Genomic DNA, 15,111 nt, shown 5'->3' with positions numbered 1-15,111 from the left:
TACTAAAGAAATATCAATTAAACTTAAAATATTAGGTCATTTGCTCTGATGATTTTACAATCTCAAATGGAAACAGATTTTAGCCTGGGGGTCAGATGGGGAAGGATAGACATCTCAGGTAATATTTTCAATGCTATGGCGATTTTAGAGATGTTTTTCTATGCACTTGCCTAGAGCAGAATAAATATGTAAGTCTAGCAGTTTAAATATGTACCTTAAAACTCTACCAACTTAAAATGCAAACAGCTGTTGTAATGCAATAGGAAAATAATCCAATTTTTTAAAAGGGCGAGAGGCTTGAAATGTCACTTCACAAATGTATATAAAAGGCTAAAAAGCATATGCAAAAATATTCAGCATGCTAGGCACACTGGTGCGTGCCTATAGTTCCAGCTACTTGGGAGGCTGAGGTGGGAGGCAGGAGGCTCGCTTGAGTCCAGGAGTTCAAGACTAGCCTGGGTAACATAGTGACACCCTGTCTTAAAACAAAACCAAAAAAACCAAAAAGTTTCATTTAAAAAAAAAAGTTCAGGCCGGGCGCGGTGGCTCACGCCTGTAATCCCAGCACTTTGGGAGGCCGAGGCGGGCGGATCACAAGGTCAGGAGATCGAGACCACGGTGAAACCCCGTCTCTACTAAAAAAAATACAAAAAATTAGCCGGGCGCGGTGGTGGGTGCCTGTAGTCCCAGCTACTCAGGAGGCTGAGGCAGGAGAATGGCGGGAACCCGGGAGGCGGAGCTTGCAGTGAGCCGAGATCGCGCCACTGCACTCCAGCCTGGGCAACAGAGGGAGACTCCGCCTCAAAAAAATAAAAATAAAAATAATTTTAAAAAATTTAAAAAAAGTTCAGCATCATTAGTCCTTAGAGAAATGAAAATGGAATCCAAAACGAGATATCTCTACACATCCACTAGATTAACTAAAAGTAGCAGATTGACAACACCAAGAATTGACAAGGATTTAGGTAACAAACTCTCATACGTTGCTAGTGAGAGTGTAAAATGGTACGCCATTTTGGAAAACGGCCTCACAATTTCTTACCATGTGACCCAGCAATTACATTCCTAAGTATATACCCAAGAGAAACAAACAAACAAACAAACAAAAAATGTCCACATAAAGACTTGTACCTAAATGTTCATAGTGGCTTAATTCATAATATAGCGCAAAACTAAAAAGAACCCAAATGTCCATCAGCAGGGAAATGAATAAATTGTTATCTATTTACACAATGAGAATTACTGATACACAAAACAACAGGGATGAAGTTTAAAACATTCAACTGAGTGAAAAAAAAACCTAGACTAAAAAGAGTCATATAATGTGATTCCATTTCTAATAAGCTCTGTAACTGTTAAACTTAACCTATAATTGATAGAAATCAAATTAGTAATTGCCTGGGACAGGGAGTGGAAAAGAGGCATAAGAGACGTTTCCATGGTAAAGGAAATGTTTACTTTTTTTTTTTTTTTTTTTTTTTGTGGTGGAGTTTCGTTCTTGTTGCCCAGGCTGGAGTGCAATGGCGCAATCTCGGCTCACTGCAACCTCCACCTCCCAGGTTCAAGTGATTCTCCTGTCTCAGCCTCCTGAGTAGCTGGGATTACAGGCGCCCGCCACCACGCCAAACTAATTCTTTGTGTTTTTAGTAGAGACGGGGTTTCACCATGTTGGCCAGGCTGGTCTCGAACTTCTGACCTCAGGTGATCCGCCAGCCTCTGCCTCCCAAAGTGTTGGGATTACAGGCGTGAGCCACCGTGCCCGGCTTGGAAATGTTTACTATCTTAACTATAGTAGTGAAGGTTACATAAGACCACACGTTTAAATAGATGTGTTTTACTTTATGTAAATTATAACTCAATAAGGTTGGTAACACACACACACACACACACACACACACACACACACACACACACGTGCGCGCGTGCGCCACGAAGTATCACACGGGGTCTGCCTCGCCCCGGCACTGATACCTGAACGTTGAGCGCGAGCCCGCGGAGATGAACTCTTTAACTAAGGTGAAGCTGATCAACGAGCTGAATGAGGAAGAGGTCAAGCTTGGGGTGGCCGATAAGGTGTCCTGGCACTCCGAGTACAAGGACAGCGCCTGGATCTTCCTGGGAGGGCTTCCTTATGAACTGACTGAAGGGGACATCATCTGTGTATTCTCACAATACGGGGAGATTGTTAACATCAATCTTGTGCGGGACAAGAAGACTGGGAAATCCAAAGGATTCTGTTTCCTCTGCTATGAAGACCAGAGAAGCACGATTCTGGCCGTCGACAATTTTAATGGGATCAAGGTCAAAGGAAGAACTATCCGAGTGGATCATGTGTCTAACTATCGGGCTCCTAAGAGCTCGGAAAAAATGGATGATGTGACCAAAGAGCTCCACAAGGGCTCCCGTGGGGCTCATACCTACTCGTCGAGTTTGTCTGAGAGCTCTGAAGACGAAAAACCAACAAAAAAGCACAAGAAGGAGAAAAAGGAAAAAAAGGAAAGAAAGAAAGAAAAAGAGAAAACTGATCGGTTGGTACAGGGAAAGCAACCATCCTCTTCGTCACCCAGAAGCAAGACAGTAAAGGAAAAGGATGACCCTGGCCCTAAGAAGCACAGCAGCAAGAACTCCGGGAGAGCTCAGAAGTCACAGCCCAGGGAGAGGCGGAAGCTCCCCGAGGCCAGGATTGCCTACTATGGTGGAGTAGAGGACATAGAGAGGGAGCAGAAGAAGGAGAAACCCAAGCACGAGCACAAGTCCTCAAGTGGGAGGGAGGCAAGAGAAGAAACAACCAGGGATAGGGACAGAGGGCGGAGCTCAGACACACTTTCTAGCCCGTACAACGCGCATTCCGAAAGGCGTAGTCATAGAACTCGAAGTAGGAGCCGAGATAAATCCCATAGGCATAAAAAGACCCGTCGCTCCTGGAAGTGAGAGTCTTGGAATCCCAGTGACCGTAGGCGTCACTGAAGACTGTGCAGTTGCTCAGTAGATTTGGAAATAATTATGTTTTTTAAATGCAGTAAAATTCAATTGGGTTGTTACTATTTTTGTATCTAAAACTTTTGGGGCTGGATTCACCGTTAGAGTCATTGAGAGGGCTGCAGTTTCAACAGCTAGATATCCTGGATATTTTTTGCACCATCCATTGTCCTTGTACCAGAGTATGTGTCCTAAATTTTGGTTCATAAATATGGCTTTTGAACCCATAGACCCCAATTGAAGATGGAATTTTCAGGGAAGGGAAAATACCAGATAATCCTATTATTCTAGTCTTTGTGTTCAATATTAGGAGCCCAGCATCACGGGACCTTTCCAGTTACTAGGTTTGGAGAGCTTGATGGGAATAAATGGGTTAGGAATTATTATTATTATTATTATTATTATTATTATTGAGACAGAGTTTTGCTCTTGTAGCCCAGGCTAGAGTGCAATGGCGCGATCTTGGCTCACTGCAACTTCTGCTTCCTGGGATCAAGTGATTCTCCTGCCTCAGCCTCCCAAGTAGCTGGGATTACAGGCACCTGCCACCACTCCCAGCTAATTTTTTGTATTTTTAGTAGAGACGGGGATTTCGCCATGTTGGCCAGGCTGGTCTCGAACTCCTGACCTCAGGTGATCCACCTGCCTCAGCCTCTCAAAGTGCTGGGATTACAGGCGTGGGCTACCGCGCCCGGCTGGGTTAGGATTTTTAAGATCAACCAGCTCCATGCCCAAACCCTCCTATTTAAAAAAATTTTTAATGTCTTTTTCATTAAAACTTTGATTAAAAAACAAAAACAACAAGTATCGGCTTATGAATCAGAGGCGGGCGGATCACGAGGTCAAGAGATTGAGACCTGCCCGGTGGGTGCCTGTAATCCCAGCACTTTGGGAGGCTAAGGCAGGCAGATCACCTGAAGTCAGGAGTTTGAGACCAGCTTGGTCAACATGGAGAAACCCCATTTTTAATAAAAATGCAAAATTAGCCAGGCGTGGTGGCGCATGCCTGTAATCCCAGCTACTCGGGAGGCTGAGGCAGGAGAATTGCTTGAACCTGGGAGGTGGAGGTTGCAGTGAGCCTAGATCGTGCCATTGCACTCCATCCAGCCTGGGCAACAAGAGTGAAACTCTGTTTCAAAAAAAAAAAGAGATCAAGACCATCCTGGCCAACTTGATGAAATGTCTCTACTAAAAATACAAAAATTAGCCAGGTGTGGTGGTGCACAGCTGTAGTCCCAGCTACTCGGGAGGCTGAGGCAGGAGAATCGCTTGAACCTGGGAGGCAGAGGTTGGCAGTGAGCCGAGATCATGCCACTGCACTCCAGCCTGGGCAACAGAGCAAGACTCTGTCTCAAAAACAAAAAGATATCACAGGGGACTATGCATCCTTATAATATCTGAAATACACAAATAAATGACTTAAAATATTTTGAAATTAAGTGGAAAAAAGCATTACAAATTACTGGCAAGTATTTCATTTGTTAACCAGAGCCAACAACTAGATTTAGCTTCCAGGACACACTTTCCAGTGGAAACTTTTAAGAAGCCAAACATCACTTGGCAATAAAATAAGAGTATTAAAAAAACCCTTATAACAAGTTAAAGCTCATGTGCTGATAACAAATGCATGAACTCAGAAGATTTCAAGGCAGATACTAGAACTAATGACTGGAAGCAGGCTAAGAAAATTAGATTGTTGAGTAGTTGCTTTTCAGAAACAAGAATTATGCTAGGTAAACAAGATGCCGCTATACCTACAATGCTTCCCTTGAAAACACCCACATCCTATCACAAAGGAGCTTACAGGTACATTTGATGCACATGTTAGAAGTGCTAATATAACTTTTTAAAAAATAGCTACTCAGGAGGCTGAGGCAGGAGAATGGCATGAACCCGGGAGGCGGAGCTTGCAGTGAACTGAGATCACGCCACTGCACTCCAGCCTGGGCGACAAAGCGAGACTCCATCTCAAAAATAAATTAATAAAGAAAAAAACTTAGTGTTTTTTATTTATTTTTTTATTTCCGAGCACTTAGTGTTCAGAAAACACTATTGGAAAAACTAAATCTGACTATAAATGATACCAATCTTTTTAGAATACAGTGAGTGGATAAAATTGCTTTTTTTTTTTTTTTTTTTGGAGAAGTCTCCCTTAACAACAATAACAAAAAAAACCTGACTTTAAAAATATGTTAAGGCAGGCATGGTGGCTCAGGCCTGTAATCCTAGCACTTTGGGAGGCTGAGATGTGTGAATCACCTGAGGTCAGGAGTTTGAGACCAGCCTGGAAAACATGGTGAAAGCTTGTCTCTACTGAAAATACAAAGATTAGTCAGGTGTGGTGGTGGGCGCCTGTAGTCCCAGCTACTCAGGCGGCTGAGGTGGGAGAATCACTTGAACCTAGGAGGCGGAGGTTGTAGTGAGCTGAGATCATGCCGCTGCACTCCAGTCTGGGTGACAGAGCAAGACTCCATCTCAGAAAAACATAAATAAATAAAATTTTAAAAAATAAAAATCTGTTAAAATATTGAGTATTTTACTCTTAATGAAAATATATAATAAGACAACAAGAAATGCTAAATACTACTGTTGTAAAAATAATTTTGTAACTATAATATTTAAGGTATGTAAAACTTTAGGTGGTTAGTTTTATGAAAGTTCTTCATCTGAAGTTTTCAAATTTCTTTTTTTAAATTTATTTTTATTATACTTTATGTTCTAGGGTACATGTGCACCACGTGCAGGTTGTTACATATGTATACATGTGTCATGTTGGTGTGCTGCACCCATTAACCCGTCATTTGCATTAGGTATATCTCCTAATGCTATCCTTCTCCCCTCCCAAGTTTTCAAATTTCTAAGAATTTTCCTTTGATTAATTAGGTATCATAATTGACATCAGTCCAAAGTTCTGACAAAAGATGTCAAAACATCTCTCCATGCTGGTATGTGTAAATTTGGTTTATTCATTTTATTCATTAAAATTACATTACTTATTTAAATTAGATTACTTTTCATAACTATATCCCCCCAAAAGATAAACAACTAAATAAAAATCCCAATTTAGCCATTCCTCACAAAGGTGCCAGGGCTACACAGTGGGGAAAGTGCATTGTCTTCAATAAATGGTGTTGGGAAAACTGGAGGTCTATATGCAAAGGAATGAAGCTAGACTCTTACATTATATACAAAAATTAAGTAAAAATGGATTAGAGATCTAAATGTAAGACCTAAAACACAAAACTCCTAGAAGACAATATAGCAGGAAAGCTTCCAGACATTGGATTTGACAATGATTTCTTGAATGTGACACCAAAGCACAGGGAAGAAAAGTAAACATAGACAAATGGGACTACACCAAACTGAAAAACTTCTGTGTATCAAAAGAAGCAACTAACAGAGTAACAAGGAAACCTATGGAATGAGGAAAAATATTTGCAAGTCATGTATTGGATCAGGGGTTAATACCCAGAGTATATAAGGAAGTCGTATAACTCAATACTACCAACAAGAAATAACCTGATTAAAAATGAGCAAAGGACTTAAATACACAGTTCTACAAAGAAGATGTTTTAAAAATCACCATATTAAAATGTGCTCAACATCAATAATCGTAAGAGAAATGCAGTTTGCATTTGTGATTTGTCATCTTACACCCATTAGGATGGCTACTATCAAAAGAATGGAAGGCTAGGAACACTGGCTCATGCCTATAATCCCAGCACTTTGGGAGGCTGAGGGGAGAGGACTGCTTGAGCCTAGGAGTTCAAGACTACAGTGAACTACAATTGAGCCACTGCACCCTGGGCAACAGTGCAAGACCCTGTCTCTTAAAAAAAAAAAAAAAAAAACAGAAAATAATAAATGTTGGCAGGAATCTGGAGAAATTGCACTGCTGGTGGGAATATAAAATGGTGCAACTATTATGGAAAACAATATGTAGATTGTTCAAAAAATTAAAAATAGAATTACCATAGGATCCAGCAATCTCATTTCTGGGTAGATACCCAGAATAATTCAAAGCTGGACCTTGAAGAGATATTTGCATACCTATGTTCATTATAGTATCATTCACAATAGCCAAGAGGTAGAAGCAAACCAGGTGTCCATCAGTGTTTGAACGAATAAAGAAAATGTGGTATATACATGCAATGGAATATTAAGGAGTTTCAAATAGAAGGAAATCCTGCAATATGCAATAATGTGGATGAACCTGGAGGACATTATGCTAAGTGAAATAATCTAGTCACAAAAAGACAAATACTGTGTGAGTCCATATTAATTATCTAAAATAGTCAAAATTATAGAAACAAAGTAGAAAGGGAAAAGGAAGAATTAGTGTTTAATGGGCATAAAGCGTGAGTTTTACAAGATAAAAAAAGTTATAGAGATCCGTTGCACAATAATGGGAAAATGAATATACTTAACACTACTGAGCTGTATACTTAAAAATGGTTAAGATGAGCTAGGCACAGTGGCACATACCTTTAATCCTAGCCACTTAGGAGGCTGAGGTGGGAGAATACTTTGAATCCAGGAGTTTAAGACGAGCCTGGGCAACATAGCAAGACCTCATCTCAAAATAAAAATAAAACAAAAATTTAAAAAATAAAAAAAATTCTTTAAATAGTTAAGATGGTAAATTTAATGTTGTATATTGTTTTACCACAATAAAAGAAAAAGAAATTGAAAAAAATGCAACAAAACAACTTTTAAAAAGGGAAATCAAGAAGGGGCCAGAAATCATTGAAATGGAATACTAAAAATAATGAAGATTAATGAAGCCAAAATCTGGGTTTTGTTAAAGATTAATAGGATACATCAAGAAAAAGGGAGAAGAAACAAATAAACAAAATAGGGTCTTTCCCTAGAAAAATCTGAGGACCATTGAACAGTACTTTCTCTTAAATTGGAAAAACCAATTAATCTTTAAAATCAAAGCAAAATGCACATATCAGTATCTAATTCCTCATAAACTGAGGCTTCCTAACAGACCAGTACAAACCAAAGCAATATATGCTTCCCTGTGAGAGAAAATTTAATTAAATATGGATTAGTGGTCAGTGGTTTCCGCTGGAAGAGTGTGTGATTGTTAGGAAAGAAAAACAGTCAACTGGCTGGGACACTCCAATGATGATCTGCCTGAGGCCTTTCTTTATTAAGGTAAGAAAAATTAAAATGATTTTCTGTATCAATCAGGTTTGTAGAATAACTTTATAAAAATAATAATATTGATGTGATAATGATGATAAATCCACTCCTCTACCTCACATTAATCTAGAATAGCTGTCTTTTTAATGTAATACTTATCTTTCTTTTTACTTGCAACACACCAATGACCCCAACTTCCGGATATCCTGTGTGCTTGGGTTTTTGGCTATTGTTCCCTTTCTTTTTAGCCAGGTTTGCTTCTGATTAGTTTCTAATTCTCTCATTTAATCTGTTCCTACTTCCCAGAGAGCAATAAGACCTCAGCTGAGGGAGCCAGAGAATCTTTGAACAATTTATCCATGGTCCAAAAGAAAGTTATTATCGCCACCTTTTAAATGAAGCAACTCAGACTGAAACAAGTTGAGACTTAGATTACCTCCCTATTTGTGAAATGCTTCTTCCATTATTCCATCCTTACTTTTTACAGTGCCTCATACTTTCTTACTGGAAAGGTTAAAAAGGGCTCAAAGCATAGACAACCAAAAAGGGACTTGAAAACACCCATCGTACAACTTATAGACAATCAACCTAAATACCGTGACGAATCTTTTTCTGGATCAATTCAAGATAAATTAAAGAAATAAATGAGAAAGACAAGAAATTAAAAGGGCTTTGGAAGACTTTTATTCATGATATAAGGAAATATTTCTTTCTTTCTTTTTTTTTTTCTTGAAATGGAGTCTCACTCTGTCTTCCAGGCTGGAGTGCACTGGCGTGATCTTGGCTCACTGCAACCTCTGCCTCCCAGGTTCAAGCGATTCTCCTGCCTCAGTTACCAAAGTAGCTGGGATTACAGGCATGCGTCATTATGCCCAGCTAATTTTTGTATTTTTAGTAGAGACGGGGTTTTGTCATGTTGGCCAGGCTGGTCTCAAACTCCTGCCCTCAGGTGGTCTGCCTGCCTCGGCCTCCCAAAGTGCTGAGATTACAGGTGTGAGCCACCGCACCTAGCCAAGCAAACTACACAATTCTTCATTAATCAAAATGCTTGGACAATAGTGTGGAGGGTATCTCCATTTGAAGGAAAGACAGATGAAAAGAAGTGTGTAATTTTTTTAAGTACCCCCAATATTATTTAAGTGTGGCAATCTCTTTTTATTTCACTAAGGGCTGTAACAAGAAAGTGTTGGCTTTTAGCTTTTGAATAAAGTGATACATATTCCAAACATAGAAAGTAATGTTGGTTTAGGAGTAGGGAGCAGCATTTCAGTTGTCATTTTGGTACTTTCAACATATGAAAATCTATTATGCCCCTGCTACAGGTATAATAGAACCTGTGGTGGAGGTTGTGATTGTCTTCGTTGGGTTTTTAATACTCATCTTTATGTTGCCCTGAATGCATACATGAAGTTTTTGCACCAGAGACAGATTATGATAATTACTGTGCTGGATTCCCTTGTCCTAGTTCTTATCCCTGGAGGCATGCAATGAGAACCAGGTGTCATCCTCTATGAGGTCTGTACTGTAAGTGAGGAATTCTGAGAAAATGAAACTGAGCATTTATATAGAAGAGAAAGACAGCTGTCCTCCCCTTCTAAAAGAAGAGAGAAAAAAGGCGGGCATGGTGGCTCACACCTGTAATCCTAGCACTTTGGGAGGCCAAGGCGGGTGGATCACCAGAGGACAGGAGTTCAAGACCAGCCTGACCAACATGGAGGAACCCTGTCTCTACTAAAAATACAAAATTAGTTGGGCATGATGGTGGGCACCTGTAATCCCAGCTACTTGGGAGGCTGAGGCAGGAGAATCACTTGAACCTGGGAGGCAGAAGTTGCGATGAGCCAAGATTGCACCATTGCACTCTGGCCTGGGCAACAAGAGCGAAACTCGGTCTCAAAAAAAAAACAAAAGAGAAAGGGAAAAAAAAAAAAACCTTTACCCCTGGAAGGCAAGATGGAGAGGATCCTGGGTTCTCACTCCAACTTTTTGATTGATTGATTGATTGGTTGAGACAGGGCTCACTCTGTCCGCTAGGCTGGAGTGCAGTGGCATGATCATGGCTCATTGCAGCCTCAACCTCCCAGGCTCAAGCAATCTATCTCAGCCTCCCAAGTAGCTGACACTACAAGCATGTGCTGTCACCCCTGGCTAATTTTTGTAGAGATGGGGTCTCCCTGTGTTGCCCAGGCTGGTGTCAAACTCCTGGGTTCAAGCAATCCTCCCATCTTAGCCTCCTGAGTAGCTGAGACTACAGGTGTGCCCCACTACGCCTGGCTAATTTTTGTATTTTTTGTAGAGATAGGGGTCTCACTATATTGCCCATGCTGGTCTCAAACTCCTGACCTCAAGTGATCCACCTGCCTCAGCCTCTCAAAGTGCTGGGATTACAGCCATGAGCCACTGTGCCCAGCCTCTCTGTCAATTTTCTCTGGGTCATCTATATAGTTCTATCTTCAAGTTCATAGAATCTTTTCTCTGATATCTATATTTTGCTATTGACCACATTCAGTGAGGCTATATTACTTATATTTTTCAGTTCCATAATTTCCACTTATGTCTCTTTTATATTTATTTGCTGATACTTTCTACCTTTTCATTTGTTTCATGTTTGTAACTGTTCATAGAAGCTTTTTTTTTTTTTTTTTTTTTTTTTTGAGATGGAGTTTAACTCTTGTTGCCCAGGCTGGAGTGAAATGGTGCGATCTTGGCTCACTGCAACCTCTGCCTCCGGGGTTTGAGCGATTCTCCTGCCTCAGCCTCCTGAGTAACTGGGATTACAGGCATGTGCCATGATGCCCAGCTAATTTTGTATTTTTAGTAGAGACGGGGTTTCTCCATTTTGGTCAGGCTGGTCTCAAACTTCCAACCTCAGGTGATCCGCCCACCTCAGCCTCCCAAAGTGCTGAGATTGCAGGCGTGAGCCAGGGCGCCCGGCCTGAAGCATTTTTATAATGACTGCTTTAAATTCCTTGTCAGATAACTCTAGTGTCTGTGTTATCCCATTGTTGATATCTGTTAATTGTCTTTTCTCATTCAAATTGAGATTTTTCTGGCTCTCAGTATAATGAGTGATTTTTCTATTGTGTCCTGGACATTTTGGGGATTGTTAGGGGACCCTGGATCTTATTAAGTCTTCTTTTTTAGTAGGGCCCTGCTGATGCTGCCAGCAGGGAAAAGGGGTAGAAATCTAGGCTACTCATGTGGCCTCCACTGACATTCCACCCTACTGGAGGGGTTGGGGGAGGCCAGGGAAGAGCACTGTTACCATCACGTGGAGGGCAGAACTTTAGGATCCCTACTCTTACCTCCTCTGCACCATCCCAGAAGAGTAGTGGAGGGGTGCCTCATGACTGCCAGGCAAGGATGAATGTCTAGGCTCTCTACTCAGTATTTGCTGAGGGGGATGGGGGTAGAAATATGTTTCCATACAATTTGGCTGGATTAGGGCAGTTTTGTCAAAAGGTTTCTGTCTTGCCAGACTGTTCCTTTGCTCATCTGTTGGCAAAAGAAAGCAGGCTTTATGGGGGAATTTTTTTGTCTACGTGCGTTGACATTTTTGGGTTGTGGACTTCTCCAGCACCTAGCTCAGAATATATAAGAGGCGAAAAGAAAACCCAGAGAACTAAGCACCATGTTATTCCTTAAGTTTCAGGGTCCCTGGCCATTCCACTTCCTTTTCTCCACCTTTCAGAATCTTCTTTTTTTTTTTTTTTTTGAGGCGGAGTCTTCTCTCTGTCGCCCAGGCTGGAGTGCAGTGGCACCATCTCGGCTCACTGCAAGCTCCGCCTCCCGGGTTCGCGCCATTCTCCTGCCTCAGCCTCCCGAGTAGCTGGGACTACAGGCACCCGCCACCGCGCCCGGCTAATTTTTTGTGTTTTAGTAGAGACGGGGTTTCACCGTGTTAGCCAGGATGGTCTCGATCTCCTGACCTCGTGATCCGCCCGCCTCGGCCTCCCAAAGTGCAGGGATTACAGGCGTGAGCCACCGCGCCCGGCCCAGAATCTTCTTATATTTGCTTTATATATAATGTCCAGGGGTTTTAGCTTACCTAAAGGGAAGAATAAGGGAAAATTCATCTGCTCCATCTTTTCTGGAACCAGAAGTCCAGCTCCCTTAACAGAAGATACTGCTTTTTTCCCCCTGGGTAACACTACTGTCTATACCTGGAGGAATGGGAGAAACTTTTCCAGCCAAAATAAAATCTAGGCTGGGCATGGTGGTTCATGCCTATAATCCCAGCACTTTGGGAGACTGAGGCAGGTAGATCACCTGAGGTCAGAAGTTCGAGATCAGCCTGGCCAACATGACGAAACCCCCCATCTCTACTAAAAAATAAGAAAAATTAGCCGGGTGTGGTGGTAGGTGCCTGTAATCCTGCAACTGAGGAGGCTGAGGCAAGAGAATCACCTGAACCTGGGAGGTGAAGGTTGCAGTGAGCCGAGATCATGCCATTGCGCTCCAACCTGGGCAACAAGAGCAAAACTCCATCTCAAAAATAATTAAAAAAATAAAATAAAATAAAACAAATAAAATAAAATAAAAAATGAAATTTAGAAATGTCTCTGTTCTTCCAAACAAGTTGAGGGGGTCCTTCCCAAGGGCCTCTGCTGCCCAGTATGCACACAGTTCACTAGTGGAGGAGCAAGGGAGGCCCCTTAGAAAAAGTAGAGCCAGTGCAGATTTATAAGAGAAAAATGATTTGTTAGGGTTGGATTATCAGCAATTTTTAAATTCCCCCACATCCCACATTTCAGTGTATAATAGGGAAAGGAAACATACATTTAGAAAGGGGACTTTAAAAGGTCACAACTAAAGCATTATGGACTTTTTTACACTTAATTTTTTTTTAGAGATGGGATCTTGCTGTGTTGCTCAGGTTTGTCTCAAACTCCTGGCCTTGAGCAATCCTCCCACCTTGGCCTCCCAAAATGCCACTGCACCTGGCCAAAAACACTATACACTTTTTTCCCCCAGAACTCCCCCTGCCCCCAGGCAATGATTAAATAAAGAAAAAAAAATTTTCCCTTGTATTCTGGTTTTAATTTAGATCTTTACTTAATTGGACCTGTAACTTCTCACTCTAGGCTGTCTATCTAATAATTACAAAAAAAAAAAAAAAAGCAGATTGTAAAGGTGAAAAGTTATGAACCTGATGTAGACACAATGGTCATCAAAGACCGGACTTACATAACTGCTGAGGTAATGAGTAATATAAGTGTTAATCTTCTTATTCTATAACTTTTTCTTGGTTGAATCAGCAGATCTGCCCAAGGTCTGATGATTGATCATGCCTGACAAGCTGGATGTATCAGATGTAGTTTTTTAAGGATTCACCTTTTTGTCTGCTTTTGGTATTTTCTATCTTAGGCTGCTAGCTGACCTCATTTTTCCCCTAAGAGCTTTTCTTGCAACATGAATATTGAATTGGTTATTGCAAGCTTTCTTATTAAGACAAACATCCAGGCTTCTACAGGATCTGTCTTTTTTACGAAATGTACCCTTCATTTCTTGCTTGTTCTGCTTATACATTTCTACTTTCTTTGCTTCTGATGGCTTCTGATTTTTCTTGTCCTGTTTACAGTTTATCTGAATTGGCTTCTCTTGCAGAGTTCCCTGTTTCTGATGATGGAGTTCCTTGAGAATCTCTACTCTCTGCTGTAAGATTTGGCATTCATTCTCTAGCAAAGCTGCCATCAACTGCAATGAACAGGTGTCATGGCTCAGTTTCTTCACCTGTTCCTCCAGCTCATGCTTAGCTGATACTTCATTATTTGGCTGGGTTTGGAAATCGACTCCATTATTTCTGAGAGTTTCACTTACGTCTTTCTGAGATTTCTGATAGGATTTTATCAGTTCACTGAGCTCAGTATGTTGTTTACTCCAGTGTTCTGCTTCCTGTAGTAATTGCTCCATGTTGTTCCTAATTTTCATAGTTTCTTCTTGAACATTAAGGAGTCTGTTTTTTGCTTTTTCCTGACTTTGTTGAGTTTCGTTGACTTTTTTTTCTTCTAAACTATTTACCAAATCTCTTGCAAAAACTTGTACTATGTTCTCAGAGTCCTGGTTTTCCAATATCATCTCCTGTTTATGTTCATTCTCTTCTTTCTCTGGGGCTAAATTAACAGGCAGGTTTGTTGATAACATTTCATTGATTTTGTCAAGTCCTCTGATATTTTCTTCGTGGGCTGACACATCCTCAGAAATATTGGTTTCCTCAAAAAGTTCTTTTGCTTCTGTGATCTTCTCTTCAAAACCTGCCATATTTTTAAGAATATCTTTAATTTCTTTTAAGAGACTGTTAAACTTCTCTGCAGTCTGTTGTTCTGTAACTTGATGGCTGCTATTCTTTAGGGAAGGGAGAGAGCCCCAGGAGGAAGGGGAAAGTGATCCAATTTCGAATAAGGCAATGGTAATCCTAGGGTCCAGAGATTCTTGATGAGGATCAGGAGTAGGGTTAAGGGTTTTGGAGATGGTGGGCATCTCAGCTGACTTCGCAGAGTTGGCCATTGGGACAGAAGGAAAGCAGAAAACCTTAGAGATTCCAGGATGGACAGGTGATGTTCCTTCGTGCAAATGTGGCTGGAGATCAAGCAGAAGTCAGGGACCAAAGTTAAGGATTAAAATTGGGGAGCTGATGTTTAGGTGGAAGGTGGCATCTCAGACAGCCTTGTGGGGAGGAAGGGTGGGAAAGGGGACCAGGGCTGGGGCTCCATCTCTTCTCCTCTAGGCACCCGGTGTTTATTCTCTGGCCCTAGCAACCAGGTCTTTATTTTGTCACTGCACCATTGTGGCCTATCCGCAGCGTCACAATGGAAGTCTCTTAAATTCCTGCCCAGTGACTCCTGCATCAAAATCCACCTTGAGCTACCCCTACTCCTCATGCCAGAAAGAGCTCATCAACAGCTCTTCCCCTCAATTTCTAGGTTGCTATTCATCTCAGTCTAAATGCACTCAGTTACTTCCCTACCTCACCTCTATCCC

At 41.3% G+C, this 15,111-nt stretch overlaps 1 protein-coding gene and 1 pseudogene across 1 annotated transcript; one reads left to right on the top strand and one right to left on the bottom strand.

The window, feature by feature from the left end:
• Positions 1-1,998: 1,998 nt before the first annotated feature.
• On the top strand, positions 1,999-2,931 carry LOC112626914 (annotated as a pseudogene).
• Positions 2,932-13,439: 10,508 nt separating this feature from the next.
• SPZ1 (spermatogenic leucine zipper 1) lies at positions 13,440-14,871 on the bottom strand. The gene has a single exon (XM_025388918.1). It carries the CDS (start codon positions 14,635-14,637, stop codon positions 13,489-13,491), a length of 1,149 nt encoding a protein of 382 aa, XP_025244703.1. The 5' UTR covers positions 14,638-14,871; the 3' UTR covers positions 13,440-13,488.
• Positions 14,872-15,111: the final 240 nt, after the last annotated feature.

Source organism: Theropithecus gelada, chromosome 6, assembly GCF_003255815.1.
Source record: "Theropithecus gelada isolate Dixy chromosome 6, Tgel_1.0, whole genome shotgun sequence".
In the NCBI taxonomy this organism is placed as follows: domain Eukaryota; kingdom Metazoa; phylum Chordata; class Mammalia; order Primates; family Cercopithecidae; genus Theropithecus; species Theropithecus gelada.
This window is presented reverse-complemented; position numbering and strand designations above follow the sequence as displayed.

Coding starts and splice junctions, on each gene's coding strand:
- SPZ1 (XM_025388918.1), bottom strand. CDS start 14,637: ATGGCCAACTCTGCGAAGTCAGCTGAGATGCCCACCATCTCCAAAACC.